At 27.7% G+C, this 21,826-nt stretch overlaps 1 protein-coding gene across 2 annotated transcripts in view; it reads right to left on the bottom strand.

The window, feature by feature from the left end:
• Positions 1-6,826: 6,826 nt before the first annotated feature.
• Positions 6,827-21,826, bottom strand: part of LOC113377365 (TOX high mobility group box family member 3-like) — an 82,540-nt gene continuing 67,540 nt past the window's right edge. For both annotated transcript variants that reach the window (XM_026617663.1, XM_026617662.1), the window contains exons 3-13: positions 19,421-19,695; positions 16,288-16,436; positions 13,601-13,758; positions 10,831-10,940; positions 10,093-10,228; positions 9,939-10,019; positions 9,724-9,865; positions 9,041-9,180; positions 8,446-8,613; positions 7,817-7,992; positions 6,827-6,977 (exon numbers count right to left, since the gene is read on the bottom strand). In XM_026617663.1, the coding sequence (XP_026473448.1) occupies positions 6,911-6,977; positions 7,817-7,992; positions 8,446-8,613; positions 9,041-9,180; positions 9,724-9,865; positions 9,939-10,019; positions 10,093-10,228; positions 10,831-10,940; positions 13,601-13,758; positions 16,288-16,436; positions 19,421-19,695 (1,602 nt within the window). In that variant the 3' untranslated portion in view covers positions 6,827-6,910. The remainder of the gene's footprint in view (positions 6,978-7,816; positions 7,993-8,445; positions 8,614-9,040; positions 9,181-9,723; positions 9,866-9,938; positions 10,020-10,092; positions 10,229-10,830; positions 10,941-13,600; positions 13,759-16,287; positions 16,437-19,420; positions 19,696-21,826) is intronic.

Raw genomic sequence — 21,826 nt, 5'->3', positions numbered from 1 at the left:
AAACCTTTATATATAATTTGAAATTCAAACAATAAGAAATTACGAACTATTTTCAATCCATATCTAAACTAGTGGTGCATGGCATCGTGCCTTAAGGCAAATTGCTAAAACTTTCCATACAAAAAATGCAGTTTGGCGGATAATCATTGGTACGGAACCCATAGAAATGTATTTTTTTTCCTTGAAAATGATGAAAAATTTCGAAAATTTGATTTTTTTGAAACTTTGATTTTTTTGGAATTTCATTTTTTTTGAAAATTTAGATTTTTTTTAAAAAATTTTCAAATTTATTAATTTTTCTCCAAATGCATTTTTTGCACACCTAGACGGAAAAATGTTTTTTGAATTATTCTAATCGGATGAACCGTTCTCTCAAAAACTGAATAACCGTTGTTACACCCTTTGCGCTCCATACCTCCAAAACGGCAAAATTGCCTTTTGCAAAAGCGCCTCGCAATCGAGTACGAACCGAATGATTTTTCAATTTTAAAAATCGGTTATTCCTTTCTGTCGAAGATGTCGAGAACATTTGTTGAATCATATAAATAAACTTCAAAATTAAAAGTCTTGGTACGGAACCAAAAAAAATTTACACAAAATGTGTACACAATATTAAAATCTCTATAAAATATCTGATAATTTGATGTACATATGTCAAATAAACATTTTTGACCGCCACATGACACTTTTCCAACTTATTTTCATTGAAAGTCCATAACCGCTAGACCTGCCTTCCCCAAAATTTTACCAGTTTATTTCGTCAATACAAGTAAAATATGTTTTTTTGAATTATTAAAATGGGACGCTCCGTTCTCTTAAAAACTGAGTTACCGTTTGTGGCACTTTTTGCCCCGTATCTCCGAAACGGCTAGACCTGCCTATGTCAAAAATTAATCAGCACGTCTCCTTATCAACTGCAATCGAATGTTTTTTGAATAATTGAAGTCGGTTGAACCGTGTTCCCGAAATCGTCGACGAAAATTTGTATCCACACACACACGCACAGACACACACACACATATGCACATAGACACACATACATCCATTTTTTCTAAGGTATGCCAAAATGTTCAGAAACCTCTGAAACGTAAACATATATAAAAATTTCATTTTCGTTTTTTTGCGAATACTATAACTTACCCTACGGGAAGTTAAAAATAAACAACTTAATAAGTTTAACTTTTAACTTACTTAACAATTGTTGTAAGTGCGGTATTTTGTTAAATTCAAAAAAAATTGAAATTTCGCTGTTTAGATAAAATATTTAACTGTTTATCTGAAGAAAATAAAATTGGTTTTCGTCAAAATCTAATCAAAGAGTTTTTCAGTTAATATATATACGCGTTAATATATATATCATGGTTAAGATTGATGCACTTTTCGTATTGTTTCGGATATTTGTTTAGTTTAGACGACGCCCATGAATATAATATTCTAATATTGTCTAAGACGGCGCCTAAAAAATCGACTAATGTTGAACACAAGAACAGTCGTTCGTTTTCATAATTTTTGCTAATGTACATTAAATGAAAGTTTAAAATTATAAATTATAAGACTATTTTAACATTCATAACGTTTTGTTTCGTTTAAGCATCCTCGCGAGTATGCGATTGTATCAGTATATATATCATTTTCATATATTGAATGAATGGTTGTCGTTATTTGATTTGATTAATTAACTTCCCGAAGGAGAAGTTTATGTTTTCATCAAAAAATCCGATTCGCTAATTTTATGTTTTCTCGACGTTTCAAGCCATTCTGAATCGAATGAGACCAAATTTGGAAAAAGTATGTGTGTGTGTGTGTGTGTGTGTGTGAACAGATTTTTTGCCGTAAATCGACGTTTTCTTCAAAACGGCTGGACCGATTTCAAAAATTTAAAAGCCATTTGATGTATCTCGATGAGGACTATCGTTTCTGAGTTTTGTGCGGCGATCGGCCGGGCCGTTTCTTTGTAAATTGCAGAAAAGTGAAAAATTGTTCGTCCACGTTTTAGCCCGCAATTCTGAATCGGTTCTGAAAATTCAAAAACCATTCGATAGATATTGGTTGGGAATCGTGCTGATTAGTTTTTGGTAAAGATCGGCCGGGCCGTTTTCTTGTGATAATGTTTTTAAAAAAAAAATTTCGACGATTTTTATGATTTTTTTTTTGACGGTAGATACCATAGTTTTCTAGGTCATACTAAAATATTACGGCCCTACGACAACTCGTTTAGCTTTAAAAATTCGTCAAAGTTTGCAAAAATTGGTATCGTTTTTTTGACATTTGCCAAAATTAGACTTTTGATCGACGTTTTCTCAAAAGCGCCTGAACCGATTTCAGAAATTTAAAAGCCATTTGATGTATTTCGGTGAGGACTATCGTTTGTCAGTTTTGTGCGACGATCTGCCAAGCCGTTTCTTTGTAATTTGAAAAAAAGTGTTAAACTTTTCGTCCACATTTAAGCTCATCCTACCGAACCGATTTTAAAAAATCAAAAACTGTTCGAAAGATATTAGTTGGGAATGATACTGATTAGTTTTAGGTGAAAATCTACCGAGCCGTTTTCTTGTAATTAACTGTTGAAAAAAAAATTAAGCCGATTTTTATGGAATTTTTTTTAGCGATATATACCATGGTCTTGTAGAACTTACTGAAATATTACGGCCTTACGATAAATAGTTTGATTTTAAAAATTCATCAAAGTTGGAGAAAATGAGTAGCTCTTTTGACATTTGTTAAAATTAAAATTAGACTATTCACTTGTTATAATGATAGAGTACTTGGTCTTGAACATAATAAACCATTAAAGTCCTGAAAACTGGTTCAATTATAAAAATTATTGATTTTTGAAAATTTGCTTTTAGAAAATACTCCGAGTCAAAGTGTTCGTTCGTTTTCAATTATGTGTAATAAATCCACTCGGAATACTTTTAATGACTCATAAATTAATTTTTTATTGATTAAGTCGATTATTTAAATATATCGGGAAGTTCATGTAACTTGCCTCAAGGCTAAATACCAAATCAACTAGTTTGATCAAGTATTTGCGAAGATTCAATTTAAACCTTTCAATTGAAACATTGAAATTATTTAAACTCTTCGAAAACCCGGAACAATCCGGGACAAAAAATCTAACTTCGGGACAAATATTGCTTTTAAATTTACAAAACGGGGCACGAGGTGGAAATGTGGGACTGTCCCGTTCAAACCGAGACATAAAGTTTTATAAAAAAAATATTTCTAAATCTATTTTTCACCTCTCATATAAAATAAACTATTTCCTTTTATCACTATCTGTTAATTATATTACTAACTTTGTTGTTAGCAATCAACATCTTTAACCCCTTAACTAATTTAGATTCGAGAATGTTGGGCCAAAGTTGTACAAGCTGGCGCAGCGTTTGTGACTATTTTCCCACACAGTGTACAGATTTTCACAAAACTAAAAATAATTTTGTGTTTTATAGTATTGTTTAAATAAATATTTTGTGATACTTGCGATTGCCGTACCGGGCAATGTCCGTAAAGCGTAATATTTGCTTCTTTCCCGATTATCGTACGCGGGCTATGCCCGTAATATTTACGTTTGGCCTAGAATCGCACGCGGGCTCTGCTCGTCATTTTAAGTTAAGGGGTTAAAGATTAAAAAACCTTACAATATAAAATAATTTGACTTCAGTAATATCATTATATGAGCCGCTCAGTGCACACATCGATTAACTCCATAAAACAAAAAGTTGAGAAACGCGATGATTATGTATATTGTTTTTTAAAATTTCCCTGATAATATGAATTCAAATATAAATGTAGAAGCGTCGATGCACGGCCAGAACAGATACAGCGTTACTGAAACGATTTACATTATACAGAGTATGGAGTTAATCGAAATGGCTTCTGAAATAAATTACTTATTATTCAATGGCAAAAAAAAATTGCCATTTAACGGTGCTAATCTTTATTATTCCGGAAAGTTATTATAAATACTAAAAGTTATGATTATACCAAGTTCTTTCCCACTAATATCTCAGTTTTTTCAAAAAGTGGAGTTAGTCGATGTGTGCACTGAGCGGCTCATATAATGTATATAATGTAGTTATATAACTGATTGTGAGTGATATAAATATTTCACTAACAACATATCCAATTTTAAGAAAATTAAGAATAAACAGTATCGGTGATTTAGGATCCTTTCAAACGGTCTAATCGAGTTCACCCTTGCGCAAAAAGCTGTGAATAAGAACCTGATCACTGAAACATATAATTTTTTATTTTTTTACCCGGCGATGCAGCTGAAAAAAAAAAACAATTTTACATGTTTTTAAGTCTTTTTTCTCACAGCTCTAATAATCATAATTATTAGAGCTGTGAGGAAAAAGACTTAAAAGATAAGTAAGACCTATAGGTTTTACTCGATGAAGATGACTATAACAAATAAGATAAATATGTTATGATAAAAAATATCATGCACTTGATTAGTTTGAATATAAAACATTTTGCTCTCAGTAGTTACTTTATTTTTCACATTTTACTTTAATAGTACTTCTCGATTTAACCCTTTCTACTTGCAAATTCTGAGTTTTATCCGAGGCGGCATCCGAGTGGGAAGGGTTAAGCCAGGAAGGTATTTTGTATATTGAAATCATAATTATATGTAAATATTTTAAGCGTTTACATACACTTACCCACAACTTCTTTTCAATTCATGTGTTGAACGGTTTCAATAAAGACTTGAAATATGGCAAAAATATAAAATTATCAAAACAGGCTGAAACTAATTTCTAATAACATGTGGTTGGCGATTTCTTACAATATTAAATTAAAAAACTTAACAGGATAAATATTTAAACTGGAAACAATTTGTAGCTTTAACTTTTTCTGATAATGCTAGTTTTAACATGATTATTAATCATGTTAAAACTATGCTTTTAGAATTTCCCAAAAGCGTAAAAAATAAAAGTGCATATAATAATAATGACTTTAAATGTTTTACTATAACAAATGGTATTGCATAATGAAAACCATGTTAGTATATTACTATACTATAATAGATACAATAATTTGAGAATAATTGAATAAATGGAACTGTAAAAGATTTCAAATTATCACTAGCTGAAACAAAGAAAGCAAATTGTTTATAATAACAATAAAAACAGGAGGTCTAATAATGGCTTTATTATAGTAAATTGTGAAATAAACAGAGTACTATTATTGAAATATTTAAATTAATAAAGAAATATTATGGCATCAATCAATTTAATGAACCATTTTATTCATAATACTACATTATGTATGATAGTCTATACACTTACCTCATATAATGTATATAATATATATATATATATATATATATATATATATATACATATATATATATATATATATATATATATGTATAAGAATGTGTGTGTGTGTTCGTGTGTTTATTATTACATGCATGTTTCATAAATTTATATACATACTTGTGCATTTTTTCATTATGAATATGGGGATAGTATATAATATGTAATATATGCAACAATCTATGTTTTAACACATACCAATGTGTACATATGCTTACACACACAGATGTTCAAGTCCATGTAAAAGCAAAAAGCAATCCATGCACAACATATATATATATATATATATATATATATATATATATATGTATATGTATATATATATATGTATATATATATATATATATATATATATATATGTGTGTGTATATATATTGTTAAAGTATTTCAGCCACAAGTCGAAAAAAGAAAAACTTGTGGCTGAAAAATCTTAACAATATGTTCCAAAGTCGAAATAAACAATATCAATATATATATATATATATATATATATATATATATATATATATATATATACATATGCGTGTGTGTATGTGTAAATACATAAAATATTTACATTAGATCTAGACCCTAGATATTCCATCCCTCATCAAATCTAACATCTTTCAGCTGACTCAACAATAAAAACTCCGAGATATTAAAAATTATTATTTAATAAATAATCATGTCAACGAGTTGACTCAATCCTAAATTTATATAATTGTGTAACTAAAAAGTAATAAAAAGAATTATCATATAATATATTATATAAATTGAATGTTATCCATTTGCATCAAACTACAAAATGAGGACCCTAATTAATCATAAGAGGAACAGTTACCATATTAATGAGGATCTAGAAAATGGTATGCATAAGATTATATATATATATATATATATATATATATATATATACATGCACAAGCATAAAATTAAATTCATATTCATTTTTAATAGAAATAAAACTTAATAATTAACTCATATAGTTATATAATCCAGACTTAGATAATAATGATGAATACGATATTAAATTTTATGCATATACATTTCTAATAAAATTGTAATCAAAGTCAATCAATGTAAACTAGTTTTATACCAAATCACTTATACTGAATCACATAGTAAGCTTTAATATGTTTTGAGCACTTCTTATGCTGTTTAAATGATTGCCCTAAGTACAACCTGTATAGATTACGTTTAATGATATTTCTAAAAATAACAATTGCAAAAAATTATCAGTATTGGCTGTAGAGCCTTGTCATATACCTATATTTCAATACTCTATTTATTTAAATGATATAAAACAATTTACACAAATTCTTCAGTTTCATGATGCTGAAGTCTAATTTGGGTGATTTATTAGAATATAGTATATCATACAACAAATGAATTTTCTCTACACAACATCATACAAATTAATAACATAATTTTTCAAAACTCCAATAAGTATAATACATGCACGGTATTATAAAATATTTTATTTAAAATGTATGATATTGCTTAATTATTAAAAAACTAATATACATATTAATAAATAAAAAATAATATGTATGATATTGCTTCAATATTAGAAATCTAATATGCTTTCATAAATAACATTTTTAACTTCACTTGACGGCTGAATAAGTTTGAGGTTGAGTGCTGTTGGAATTAACCCATGAACCAAACACATCTCTGAAACAAAGGGTTAGTTTAAGTTTATTCCGTAAAATAAAGACACACTGCTACTAATAAAAATAATAGATTTTTTTTAAAAAACTAAATGGATTTCCAGATTATCCAGGGTTCGACAAAAAAATGAATAGATTTCCAAGAACTGTGAACAATAAATGACAATACTTTTAGTATTTAGTTTGTGTATTGCTAATAGTTCACACAATATCTTAAAGATTATTTGTGAAAAATGACATATTGCAAATCTCTGATATATTATCACTTCACGCTGTATTCTTGCAATTTTGATTGACTATTTTTTTTAAGTCATAGATGGTTTGAAGACGATTAGTGTACACTCTAATTAGTAGTATCGTTTGTAGACGATTAGTCTACACTCCCTACGAGTAGTTCATTAATTTTAATTGTTATTCACAAAACCCTAGATAAATGGAAGTGAACTTCATAAATGTTCAATAAAACTGCATTCCTTGGCAAGTTTTAAAGGATGACCACGCTTACATGTATAGAAATAATGGATACTAAAGCTTTACTAGATAGCGATATAGAAACAATTTTTTTGTCAACATTTGTAAAGGCTGCCTTTTGACACATTTAAAAAAGCAGTTGAATAATTTCAATATAAAATAAATGAAAACAACAGTATTTCATGCATTTTTATAAATGCAAGTTCGATATTATATTTTATTTATAACTACAATTATTAACTTTGTGACATAGTTCAAAACTCTTCAGAAAGTGTTCCTTCTTGTTACTCTAATTATAATATTAATGCTTTGAGGATTAATTGCGTAAAAAAGTGATCACTCAGAAGTTTTATATAGTTAAAAATAATTTACCTGCAATGACTAACAACACATTCATTGCTGCAGTACTCATCTTCCCACTCAGCGTTGGCGACAGCGGCGTTGGTGCACCCATGGCGAATGCAGGAGGACGGCACATTGTTATTTCTATTGGCTTGGCCTTGGGGCAATGGAGGGCTCACATGTTGCTGATTAGAAGCAGATATCATCTGTTACAAAAATATATATCAAAACTCATCTAAAATACATTCTCTTTGTAAGTCATACAAAAACCAGCAACTTATTACACATCTGTCTTCTAGAGATATCTTTATTATATCAAACATACACAACAGATGCAGATTTTAGTTGATAATATTAGATAATCAATTTGCCAAAATGATTTGAAAATTTGATTAATCTTCATAAAAGACTGTCTAACGACGTCAAACTTATAGTGATGAATAGTAAAAGTCCTTGTTAATAAAATAATAATTTATATTTCTAGAAAGAACATGGTTTTTAGCTTAAAATATTCAATAATGTAAAATGTTTTGTTGTGCTTTTCAGTTTTAAACAAGAGAATAAAAAATGTTTGATAATTTTTGTTTATTATTGCAAAAATTACTTTTTACTCAACTTAAATCTCATAATTATATTACAAATTAATATATAGACCATACCTGAGCATGCTGTTGCTGTTGTTGCTGCTGCTGCTGCTGCTGTTGCTGTTGTTGTTGCTGCTGCTGCATATAATGCTGTTGTTGTCCTATCTGTATGTGCTGCTGACTAGCTTGCTGCTGATTAATGCTATGCTGCTGTTGCATCATCTGGTTGTGGGTCATCACAGACTATTAACAAAAATCAAGAAAAAAAAAAGTGAATTAGTTGACAAATTTTTCTGGTTCACATTCAGTAAAAAAACAGTTATTATTCTAAACCAACCAAAACAACACTATTACTTTATTATAATATATTGTGTTATTTGTTATGGCTTTATTACAAATAACACAATAATAAAAAAAGTAGCAAAAATAAAATTTCATACATCTGATTCAAATTAATGTTTAAGACAATTGCTCACTATATTTAAAAAGAGCACCAGCCTAAATTATATTTACATTATAGTTCAAATGTTATTAAGACATTTGTTAATAATTACACGGTATGAGAGTACGCTTGAACGCTAAAGATGCAATTACATTTTTACTTTCCGAATAACCAAAAGTCAAATATTTATTACATAAACTGTAATTATTACATGCTAATCCCTCTTACTTGGTTTTGATTGGAAACGTTGTTCATTGTTGGCATAATCACTCCACCAAGATTAGTGGGCTTTCCTCCTTGCACTTGGCACATGGGGCTTAATTGTTGCATACCTCCAGTCATACCAGATGGAGATTGCACTCCATTGCCTGAAACCAATTTAAAAAAAATCAATAAGTTACTGAATAATTAGTGTAGAAGTTTTATCACAAAAATTACATATAGGCATCTTTTTTATTTATTTTAGATCAACAGTAGACATTTGTGTAAAAATTAAGCAGCATTCCTAATGCTAATTATCTCAAATGTTTAATTCAAAATATTTATTATATTTGTAGAGATATAATTATATTTAAAGCAGCTCCTGCATATTCAAGCAGAATATGGACTTGCAATATAATTAAATAAAAATAAAAAACACATAACACCTATGTACTAATGTTCATGTGTGTTTTAATGATGTAATACTACAATTACCCACTCAAAATATATGCACCATACTTGGTTCAAAAGCTTTGTTATTGAGCTTTTAAAATTTAAGTGTTTATTTATCTATTTTTTTAGTTTGGGTTTTTTTATTTCAGAATTTTATATAAACAATATTGGAAGATCGAATGCAAATATGTGTACAGTCAGACAAAATAAAATAAAATAAATTTATAATACATTGTATATATATTAATAATTTTTACCTTGTTGTGGAGAATGCTGCACTTGTTGAATCTGAGGATTTTGAGCAGGTTGTTGAACTGGCTGAGCATAAGCAGGATATTGCTGGGGTTGAAACCCAGGATTTTGATAATTTTGATACATATTCTCACTTTCACCTGTGCCCTATTCAACAAACGCAATAATTAAACTAAGACCGGTGAAAAATATTTATAACATACTAAAAAATAGCACTTACTTTTGATACTAAACTGGCTCTGTAAGCAGCCAGTGCTTTCAAATATTCTTTTTTGGCCGCCTCTGTTTTCTTTTTATAAACCTGAAGAGTACCCAAAATTAACATGAATTTCAAATATTCTTGAACAAATATTAAAATAGATAAGATTGCTTACGTTTTTATGTTCAGTATCTAAAGCATCCCACATAGACGCTACAATTTTAGACACTTCCCCAAAACTGGCATTTGGATTCTGACCCTTGATTGCAGCTTGAGTGTCGCGAAAAAACAGCGCATACGCAGAAACGGGCCTGGAAATAAATTTAGAATAAATCCGGTAAAGTCAAAAGCAAATTAAGTTTTATGAATCCCCTCAATTAAATTATCGATTCTTCGTGGCAATTTAAAATGGAAGAATTCAATAATCACTAGATAATTTTTGTTTTCCTAACAAAATTGCAAAATGTATAACACCTTACAGAAAATACTTCTATGCTAATAGCAAGCTAGCATATAAGTATAAAGATGCTCAGAAAACATAGTCCTATTATTTCGATTTTAATTATTTTAAATACTGCTAAAAGGCATATATTTTATTTCATGTTGAAGTTTTTATAATAAAAAACTGAGAAAAAAGTCAGATGATTCTTAAAATACTGGTATTGAAAAACTAAAATTACTATTTAGAAAGCATTCAAAGTGATTTAAAAATTACTACAAGTAGTAATAAATATATGAACAAACAGTTTTACATACTATAATAACTTAATAATACTAGAAAATTGCAAATATAATATAAAGTACATTGATGCATAGATATTATAGTCAAATTTGTTAATACATTATTGTGTAAGTATTATATCGAAATAAATAAGTACAGAAAGTTCACTAAAGCATAATCATGTTTGCTTACTTTTGAGGCTCATTTGGATCTCTCTTTTTCTTCTTCTTTTGAACTTTAGGCTTTTTAATTTTAGCAACCACTTGATCGGCTGGTTCTGGTGAAGGCCTTTTTAAGGTCTGCTATAAAGTGAAACAAACACAATCAAAAATTATAGATCAAATTAGCACAAAATATTATGTAATATTAGCAAACATTCTATTTACCTGTGCGTGACCTGATATATCTTTTGTATAGAATAAGGGATTGAGAGTGGCCGCCAAACCTGACAATATACCGTTACCATTTTCCCAGTAAAAATCAAAAATGTTAAAATGAAGACTCAAAACTCAGTATTTAACGAAGTCATAATTAGATAAATAATTCAATAAATGCTAGTTTTATTGAATCAATTTTTCTGGTAACAATATAGTTTCAAACAGTTGAAATGCTGGAACATCGTCTTGCTAGGCGGCCCATGGTTAGTATACATATACCAAATATTATATACAGGAATAAAGCAAGCAATTATTTTAATGATAGTCATGCAAAATTATAATAAAAAATGAAAATATCACTATTATCAATTTCCACAACTTCAACTTGAGAATAGTAAGTTGTATATATATATACCAATTATTTTAATGATAGTCATGCAAAATTATAATAAAAAATGAAAATATCACTATTACCAATTTCCACAACTTCAACTTGAGAATAGTAAGTTGTATATATATATATATATATATATATATATATATATATTATATATATATTTGAACAATTTCTTTGAAAACGCACAAAGTACGGATCGTTGTACGTTATTTATAATGTATAATTTTGTTATAATTTAAGCGTCACACACTATAGTAAATAAAATGAAGCCACATCAATGTTATCATGGTTTAACCATTCACAATTCGGATAAAAATATTCGCAAAATCAAGACAAGAAAAACGAGTTTCAAAATTTTAATTTTTAAGTGGCAAATTTCGAACAATAATATAAAAAGTAGGCATTACCGCATAATATCGTGCTAACCATTCGTCATCTACATCTACATCAATGAGTTCATCAAAAATTCTCGAATCATCGTCATCTGATGATTCCGAATCATCGTCATCGAATAATGATCTCAAATCATCGTCATCTAATGATTTCGAATAATCGTCATCTAATGATATCAAATCATCGAAATCTAATATATCCGAATTATCACTAAGAATATGTTCGTTCAAACAGTCAACTTCGATCTCAGCTACATCTTGATTATAATCAAATTCGTAATAAAAGTCTTCTGGCTCGGTTCTTAGATCTCGAATAAGATCGACAAAAGAATCATTCAAGTTATGCGTATCAATAAAGTCAGGACCGACTTCGTCCTCTTCTTGACGCTCCATGAGAAAATTTAAGCCCTGAAAATATAGGATTACATATGCCCAGAACATTTTCCCTAAATCCATTTTCAACCATTTAATAATTAGATGACTCGCATTGCCGAAATCGACATGGTGGTTAAGCTAATGTGTCGATAATTTCTATGGCACCAACACTTATCATAAAAATGGCGCATAATGTAATATATACATAAAGTAAAAAAAGAAATCAAATCTTTTTGACTTTTCGTTTCAATCCTTAATAAATTCTATTACAAAAGCGGTTCAAATCATTATGCCGCTAAAGTGAAATTTATCTTATATTTTGTACACTCATTAATCAAATTTTAAGAGTGAAAAGTATATTTAGACGCTATTTATATTAAGATTCATTGTTTAAGTGAAACTATTTTGTTAATGAATTTTACCATTTTAAACGCTTTAATCCTTATCTAATTATGAATGCACTTCTACAAAAATGTTCAATATGAAGTATATACTAACAATTTAATGACACAAATAATTAGGACTACACTACAATAATTAAGATTACTCTTTCAATAAATAAGCGTGCAATACACATGCAATACACATGCAATACACATTAGCATACCCAAATATACATAAAGGAAAAAATAAGGCATGCACGTAAAAATAGCGCTAAAAAAAGAGCATTATAAGAAAAAAATTGAAATGTTGCTTTACATTGATTACCAATTATATTAAAAGTAAATATGTTGAATAAACACGTGCTTCACTCAAAAGTATGTGAAACTGTTATCGAAAATTATCAAAGTTATCAAAACTTGGCTTTTTGTAGCGAACGTGTACTTCGTTTATAGACTAATAGTCTATTAATCGACAAATACCATTATAATAAACTTTACGATTGACAGATTGTTCATTATTAACTATTATTCACCGTTACATAATAAATAATTAATCAGGTAAAATTATAAAAAATAAATAAATAAACAAAAAAGTAATATTAATTCTTAAAAGAAACAATCTATCAAGTCGGCCAGTCAGTTTTTTGAAAAGTGACAACGATTACTTTGATATATAAATTAATATTGAGAATAGAAACCAAAGCACATAATTACCGCATAATAATAAACGTATGATTTGCATCACAGCCATATATAAAATTTCAATTTAGAGAAAAAATAACTTACCCTACGGGAAGTTAAAAAATAAATTATAAAAACATAATGGAATTATATATTTCCAATTTTTTAATCATCTACGCTAAAGTTTAACTAACATAATGTTAATGACAAAAGAATAAAATCGTAAAATTTCAACCTTTTCGCAAATAAATGCTCTTTTTCTATTCTTGCGATATAGTTGTTATATAAGCAATTTATTACCATCATAATACGAATTACTGTATACCAATTACGACATTTTTTTTAAAAAAAACTTACCAAATGAAGCGAAGTTCCATCATCGCTATCTTCACTAGTAGTACTATGCTGAGTCGGTGGATTAGCGTCTAAGTTAGTTATATGAGTGGTTCCTATATTTAAAGGTACTGTTGCCTGTTGGTTCGGCAGTCCATACTGCATTGCACCTTGATTTGGACCTTAAAAATGCAATACATTTGGATTTAACATTAATTAAAACCTATCTGCAATATACGTATCTAGCGCAAAAATCTTGTTAAAATTAGCAGCGGTTATGAAATATCGCGCCTTAAGATTAGATAATTATTAGAAAAATGTGAAAATTATTCGTCACTAAAACATACGTTATCTAATTAATCAGACTAAAATGCATAACGTAAATATTTAAGTTTATTATAACATCCCGATATATGTATATCTTCACATGGAATTTAGTTTGAAAAAATATATGATTATCCCCTTGATAATACTTTAAAACATTAACACAAACAGATTGGAGCTGCATGAGAAAACTGACAAATGCTTTATAAAACATCACTAGTGCGATCAATCATGTAATAAGGTAAAAAAAATGTATATCAAAATGAAGAAATGATTTTAGGAAATAATAATAATAATAATAATATAAAATGGTTTAGAATGCGATTCAAATAATTATATCACTAGTATTAAAAATTAATTGCAAGTAAATTAGTGACTTAGTTATTATAATAGTTGATTTAAATTATTATAATAAATCTGATCTGATTTATTAACGAAGTTGTTTAGTTTTTGTTTAAACAACTTCAAACATGAATTTGCATGAATAATTTCAGTATGATTTTTATTATGCTTTATTTATACATTATATTTATGATATACATGGCTAGTAAATTATAATTACGTTATATAAACAAAAGAACAAAATTAAATAATAATCGAATAAATAATAATATTTTATATGAGCGTTGGAATTTTCCCTTCATCTGCTATGAGGCATGGAAGCGGTGTTAATACGCAATCAAGAGCGCAGGAGACGAGACTATACTAATTATACCGTGTTGTGTGCTAATTATTTTGTACTAATTAGAATAAACTGCGAAGATTAGCGCCCAAATTCCATTTTATTTCTTTCGATTCTTCGCAAAATCACGCTTTTTCACTAAAATACGGCATTTTAAATTAATATAGTGATTAAATTAAAAATTCAACAAACTGAAAAATTAGTTTGATTAAAAAATATATTTTCGACACATTAAAATTGCTTTAATTTATGCAATAATTAAATCGACAATTAGAGTTTGAATGTAATATTAAAACTATTTATTATTATATTTTGTTTGTAAATATTTATATGAATGTTTATATAAATATAAACATATGTTTAATCAAATCTTAAAGTAAAACTCCAGAAAAATCAAGGAAATAAGGATAACACAGGCCAACAAAATAAAAAAAGTTTGTATTGGATGTGCGCCAAACGTTTTTAAATGTAGTTTTTACCGCTGGAAGTCAAAATTGGGGATCATATGGCAAAAAAATTAAAAAAAAAAAAACGACACAATCATCGTTCTACTAATTCTTCTGTTTGATACTTAAAATCTTATTTTTGTCCTTTCCTGGCCCTGTCTACCTTGAATGACTATTGAATATTCATTCAAATAATCTATTAAGTTTTTTTGTTGAATACAGCAGTACTTTGCCAACACATTTTCAGATATTCAACACGCAACATGGTTGCTGATTACCCGGGGGCAATGAGGAGGCAATATATTTGCAAATTGTACAAAATTGAATTATACAAAAAACTCAACAGATCATTTAATTAAAACTCAATAGTCATTTAAGGTAAAAAGAGCCAGGAAACGACAGAAATTACAAGATCTTGATTATTATATTATTATTACTAGATCGGATATTTTGTGTTTTTTTTTTATTCAATTTCTAGCCATTTGACCCCCAATTTTAATTTTATATTCGTGTTCAGCGGTAAAATACAGACAAGTTTTTGTATTTTGTGGACCTGTGTAATCAGTACATAAAAATAGGTTTTTATTGCATTATTGTTAGTGCAAAACATGAAATATTATTATTATTCAGTAATTTCGGTAAATGAATTTTATAATAAAAAAATACAATAAACCATTTTATGTTAGGGAAATGAATCTACATTAAAGTACAAATAAAAATAATTACGTGGAAATCATCCTATTGATGGTCAAAAAGTTTATTACTGTAGTTATTGACATTGCAAAGTAAAATCAAAGGTTTGTATTCTTATGTTATAACTGAGTCTTGAAGAGAAAGTTGATATAATAAACTACAAAACAGGAACAAGGCAAAGTAATGAATGTATTTCAACGTTATATATGCTTCCCGCGTTTTATCATAAGTTCTTTTCGATAAATATTTTAAATATACAAGACGCTGTAAAAGCCTCCAAGGGAAAGAAAAGAAAAATTTAAAATACTCAGGGATTACCTTCAATCTGTCTCATGTTGTGAAACTATTTAAATTAATTGAAAAATTAATAGCACACTAATTAAAAAAATAAGTATGTATGCGGTAATAACATTGAATTTTCAATTTTCAAACAATTTTACATCTTTATATTATATGCTTTAAATTTCTCTTATATCAATCGTATTTTCAAATCCTATCATTTTTTTAAACGATTTCCAACGTATTTTATGAAGTGATTGTTGATGATAAATAATTTCTGTTTATACCTAAGAGATTATTGGGCATCTGCTGCTGTTGCTGCTGATGCTGCTGCTGCTGTTGCTGCTGCTGCTGCTGGATCATCATCATCTGATGATGTCCTGGTGACGTCATCGGCGCATACACACCGACGCCAGGTTGACTGTTGTATGGCGCACTAAAACATTCATACATTTATATACATCATACATAGTGAAATGAATACTTTGCTTTCTAATATTAAAACTTGTACGCTAACCGTAACGAATATAAATATTTATAATAGAAATAAAGCAAATTCCATATACTCCATATAAAGTCGGCGTTCCTATTACGACAGATCCGCCATAGGTTTCTATTTCATTTCAAATTTAGAAAAAAAAAAACAACGAAGGAAAACATAAAATTTAAAAATATAAATGCACGTTTAAATTAATTGCCTATTTATTTATGCTTTGAAATGGAATAAATTTAGTGTTATTTAGATTTTAGTGGTAGCATAAATTTTTAAAAGTACATTATTTTACATCAGCAATGCTAACAAACTCTAATGGCATTCAATTCAAGTCTGATCACAGATAAATTGAATTTTACTTATAGACTACGTAAATTTTGACAAAATATTTGAAGTATTTATTATTAATAAATGTATTTAAAAATTTACAGAACATTTAGAGTATTATCGATATATAGTCAAATAAAAAAGAGTAAAATCTGTATTGAAAAATAAGGTTTGCAATTAAAGAAATTTAAAGAACAATCCAATTAGAACCAAAAAAAATTAATTAGCTTTTTATTAAAATAAATTAATTCAAAGTTACAAAAAGTTTCCGATATTTTATTCATTAAAACTGTCAATTAAACAGTATTTATAAAAACAGAATAACTTTTATTTGCAATTCGCATCATTATCAATTATTAATTTGTTTTAATACAGCTTAGCTTAGTAATTTGTTGGTAGTAAGGTCGCATTGACTAAAAATTCACAAAAAAAAGAAATAAAAAAAAATAAAATTTGCATTTAAAAAAATTCGCAGGAGGTGCGTTCCAATTTATTCAAAAATAAATCAGCATAAAAAGCTATTATATTCAAACAAATCATTTCGAATTATTAGACGTTTCTATAGCGCCTACTTTTTTTTCTAGGCTTTAATTTTTATAATAAAACCGCTTTTCACACAAAACCACATAATATTACAAATCAAAAAAAATAAATAAAATATAGCGCATTCAACTTACAGATATTTATAAACAAAAAAATTGTTCAAAAAATAAATAAATCAACTTATTGATTTATTTGAAAACATTTGCCAATATATCAGAAGAATGCTATTTGAGTTCATTAGCATTGCTAATATAATATTGCTTCTAAAAATTGAAAATACTATTATTAAAAATAAATAACAGAAATTTTATTCCAATTTAGAATAAAAATAATATTGATCTATTGAAAATTGATTGAATATCGATTGCCATTTGCAATCATTTCATAATCGATTTATAGATCGGCAGATGTCAATATCAATTGTAGTTCGAATAAACTTAAAAAAAATTCAAAATACTCACGAAGACTTCTGAATAGAATACACCCCATCCTTCTTAACTATCTTCATTACAAGTCGCTCCATTTCAACAGAATCGTATTAACCGTCGTTTATAGCAAAGATTAATATTTGTACTATTTTTTTTTCTGAACGATCGATTCAGATTCGATCATAAATTTATCAATTGTTGTTTTTGTACAAACTGACTAGATATCGTAATAAATCACATTGGGTGCTTTGATGATCAAAAAATTTGTGCGATTTATACTCGGGTACCGAAAATGAAAAAATATTGTAAAGATTCAAATATTCAGAATACTACTAAGAATCCGCAAATAATATATAAGTGTAAATAATAATAAACTATTGCACACAGATGCAATAATTTTGAATCACTTAAGGTCAAAATCCTATACTAAACATTTTTTCAAAACCTCCTCGACAATTCCAATACTAATTCGATGTTCATAATTTCAAGTACTTATGGAAACAGTTTTTGAAACTACAATCACAATATAAATCTTTATCATAGGTTTACTTTTTGGTTCCATGTTAAATTTTACTGCTGAATGGAAATTTAAAAGTGAAATAAGAGTTCAAAGTTTAATAAGATTGAATAAAGTTGAATATAATCAAAATTATATTCAACCAAAAATAAATATTTGAAATGCAATAATTTCAAATTTTCAAACCAAAATTGTAAAAAGCATTGTAAGACTTCACGTTACTTGTCCCTAAAGCTTTCATATTGGGTAAATCCAAAAAATAATAAATTGTGCAGATTATATTAGATTTTATAGTCATCCTCGTGTAAATCGACAGTTGTGTGTAAAAAGGATAGATTTAACCCATCTTTTATCAAAACTCTTCAATAATATTTATAATATAGCCACAATATAGTGATTATCATTTTTTCACTCAATTTGTGAAATACTCATTATCAGTAAAACAATTTACATAGTTTCCTGAGTAAATATTACGTACACTATTGGCTTGATCATCTCATAAAACGTAATTATAACTAGTTGTACGAGTGATTTATAAGTATACCGAGTTGGTGAGAGCTTCATAATGTAAAAATATATTGCCGATTATTCATTTTGTTCAGTTTGTTTATTACACTTTATTGGAAAACACCAGCCTAATATATACACGAACTATTTTCTAAAAGCGCGGCCGATTAATTCAAATTTTAATTAATTTTTATAATTAAATCACTTTAGGACTATAATATTTTAGTATGTTCATTAAGTCCAAGTACTGATCACCATACAAAGTTTCATTAAAATCAATCAATTTTTTTTAACAATTAACGAAAAAACTAATCAGCACGTTTCTTTCAAATAGTTTTTGAATTTTCAAAATCGATTCAAGATTTTCGGACAAAATTTTTTCGCTATTCTGCTAATTCTAAAGAATCAAATAATCGAATTTAAAATTTTTGAAATCGATTCAACCGTTTTTGAGAAAATATCGACGAAAGGTCAAAAATCGGCTCACACACATACGTTTTGCCTATTTTGGTCTCATTCTATTCAGAATTTCTCCTTCGAGAAGTTAATAAAAAAAATCAAAGTATTTGAAGGTCAATTCAAAATAAAAAGTATATAATACAAACCCTGCGCCAATATTGATATGTTGCTCCTGCGGCGTCTGCATCTGGTACAATTGCTGCTGCTGATACTGGTCCATTGTCACCAACTCGGTTAGGTTTTGAGACGCATCGTGCATTTGTTGCTGCTGCTGATACATTGACGGATGCGTCTCCTGATGTGTCTGGTGGGAAGGATGAGTCTGGTGGGTCTGATGCGTAGGATGTTGAGTAACATGATTTTGTTGATTTAGTACTGGAATGTCAAAATCTTCATCTCCAAAAGATGGCGTATGAAATGTCTGAAAAAAAAATAGATTTAGCATAAATTAAGTGAAATTTCATAATTCCATCATACTTAATCTTTAATTCTTAAACATACAATTTATCTTCTATCATATAAAAATTGTGATACATTTTATTCGCTTTAATAATAAATAATATTTTTCTCTTTTATATCGTATAATCTCTATCCATTCATAAAATTATATTTAACAATCATAATAATTTGTTTTCGACCAAATCTACAGCATACATTATGGTCATCATTAGAATTAGAAAACTTTTTTTCCAATGTTGACTTCATTCATATACATATTTTGTGCACCCCCAGAAATTTGCATACCAGAAGTTGGGAAATGATGGCCTGGTAAATATAATATATATAATATTTATGCAAATGACTGAAAATTACATTCGGCATTATATTGTCATTGTCATTCAGCGTCTAATTTTTACTAACATATAGAGTTTTTAGTTTTCAAAAACATATATGCTTTACTTTTACTAGTTATTAGTGGAGATGCTCTATTTATTTAACGATTTTTTTATATTGTATAATTATAGTAATGTAAAATAATTATTAGTACTTTTAAATTAATATTAATGTACTTGAATTACTCCACTTAAAATGTGGAATGTATTCATGCCATGATTGTTAATTAATGACAATATTTAGTATCCCTAGTAAAAATACTAAAAATGAATTATGTAGAAATATAAAGACCAAGAACAGAATTCAACTAATTGCTTTCGAAATATTGTGTTCACATCTCTAATTGAGAGTAGTTTTCTCTAAAATACGAATATTATTATATGGTTCGAATACTGTTATATTGTTGCTGTGTAGGAAATCGGAATACCTCCGCTGCCGCTGCCGCTGAGTGGATAGGGAATTGATGTCAATTTTCAAACGTACCGGAGTTTCGTATTTACTTTACTGAATAAATATAATAAAGTTAATTTAATATATTGTACTGTATTTTATATGTCGACGAAATTAGTTGTTGTGCCAATTAAAATATTCAAATAAAATAACATAAAAAATTTATTCATGGACAAATTCACATATTCCCATTTAAAATTTTATGTTGAAATGTATGATTAATTTCTTGGAGGGCATAAAAAGAAGATTAAAGTAAAAAAGTTACAACATCTTTATTGTTCCATACATTTCGACGTAAAATTCTACGTCATCAGTGAGTATGAACTTATTACAGTAAATAACATTTAAGTAGTAATAAAATAGAACTACTTGTCAGTGGTCACTATTTTATAAAATATTTTGTTTCAAAAGAAATGTGGTTTAACTACACAAATTAAATTGGCCTCGGACGGCCGCATTTCTCCATATTTCTTTTAAAAAAGTTTTTTTTATAAAATAGTGATTAAGACAAACAGTGCTACGTCGCAATTACTTACTTGTTATTTGTAATTCTCTAATATTATTTAAATGCAATAGATTTAATTATGTATAACTAATAACAGATTTAGCTTTAACTGTTGCTTAAGAAATAATTCAAAAAAATATTCAATGACAATTAATTAATTATTTAATAGATATGTCTAAATTAATTATTTAATAGTTTGGCAAATTGCTTTTATATAAACAAATTTAATATAAATATATCATTAAAAAAATGCAATTTCTAAACAAATAAACTTGTTTCTAAGCAAATAAACTCTAAATATTTTCAACTAACTCTTCATATTTTGACTATGTGAGACTTTGATTTTTTGATCATATATCTGAAATTCTAGTCAGATAAAATCCGTACACGTTTGTACAAAGAGTTTATTAAGTTTTATATAAACAATTAGTTAAAAGCCTCTGAAAATCGAAAATTCTTTGTCGAAATTTATAGAAAATTTTTAATAATAAAATTTTAAAGTATTTTACCATTTTACAATCTTGATAAAATGCACCAACTTTTGATGAAACTTGCCAACACACTTTAGTACATCTTTCTTAAAGGAAGACCTCTCAAAGTCGACCGATTATAAACATTTTAAATTCATAGTTCAACAAAAATGCTTAATTTTTGAAAACTTGAGGGAAATTGCGTTAATGTTTTTGATTATGGTCCTAGAAATCTTATTCACGGTTACGGTTCTAAAGTTTAAATGAACAAAATTAATACAAGTTAACCACAA

The sequence above is a fragment of the Ctenocephalides felis genome, unplaced genomic scaffold, assembly GCF_003426905.1.
Source record: "Ctenocephalides felis isolate EL2017-DRISC unplaced genomic scaffold, ASM342690v1 CF-g0.4_SCAFFOLD_01886, whole genome shotgun sequence".
Lineage (NCBI taxonomy): Eukaryota > Metazoa > Arthropoda > Insecta > Siphonaptera > Pulicidae > Ctenocephalides > Ctenocephalides felis.
The sequence above is the reverse complement of the archived record's forward strand: the minus strand, read 5'-3'. Positions and strand labels throughout refer to the sequence as shown.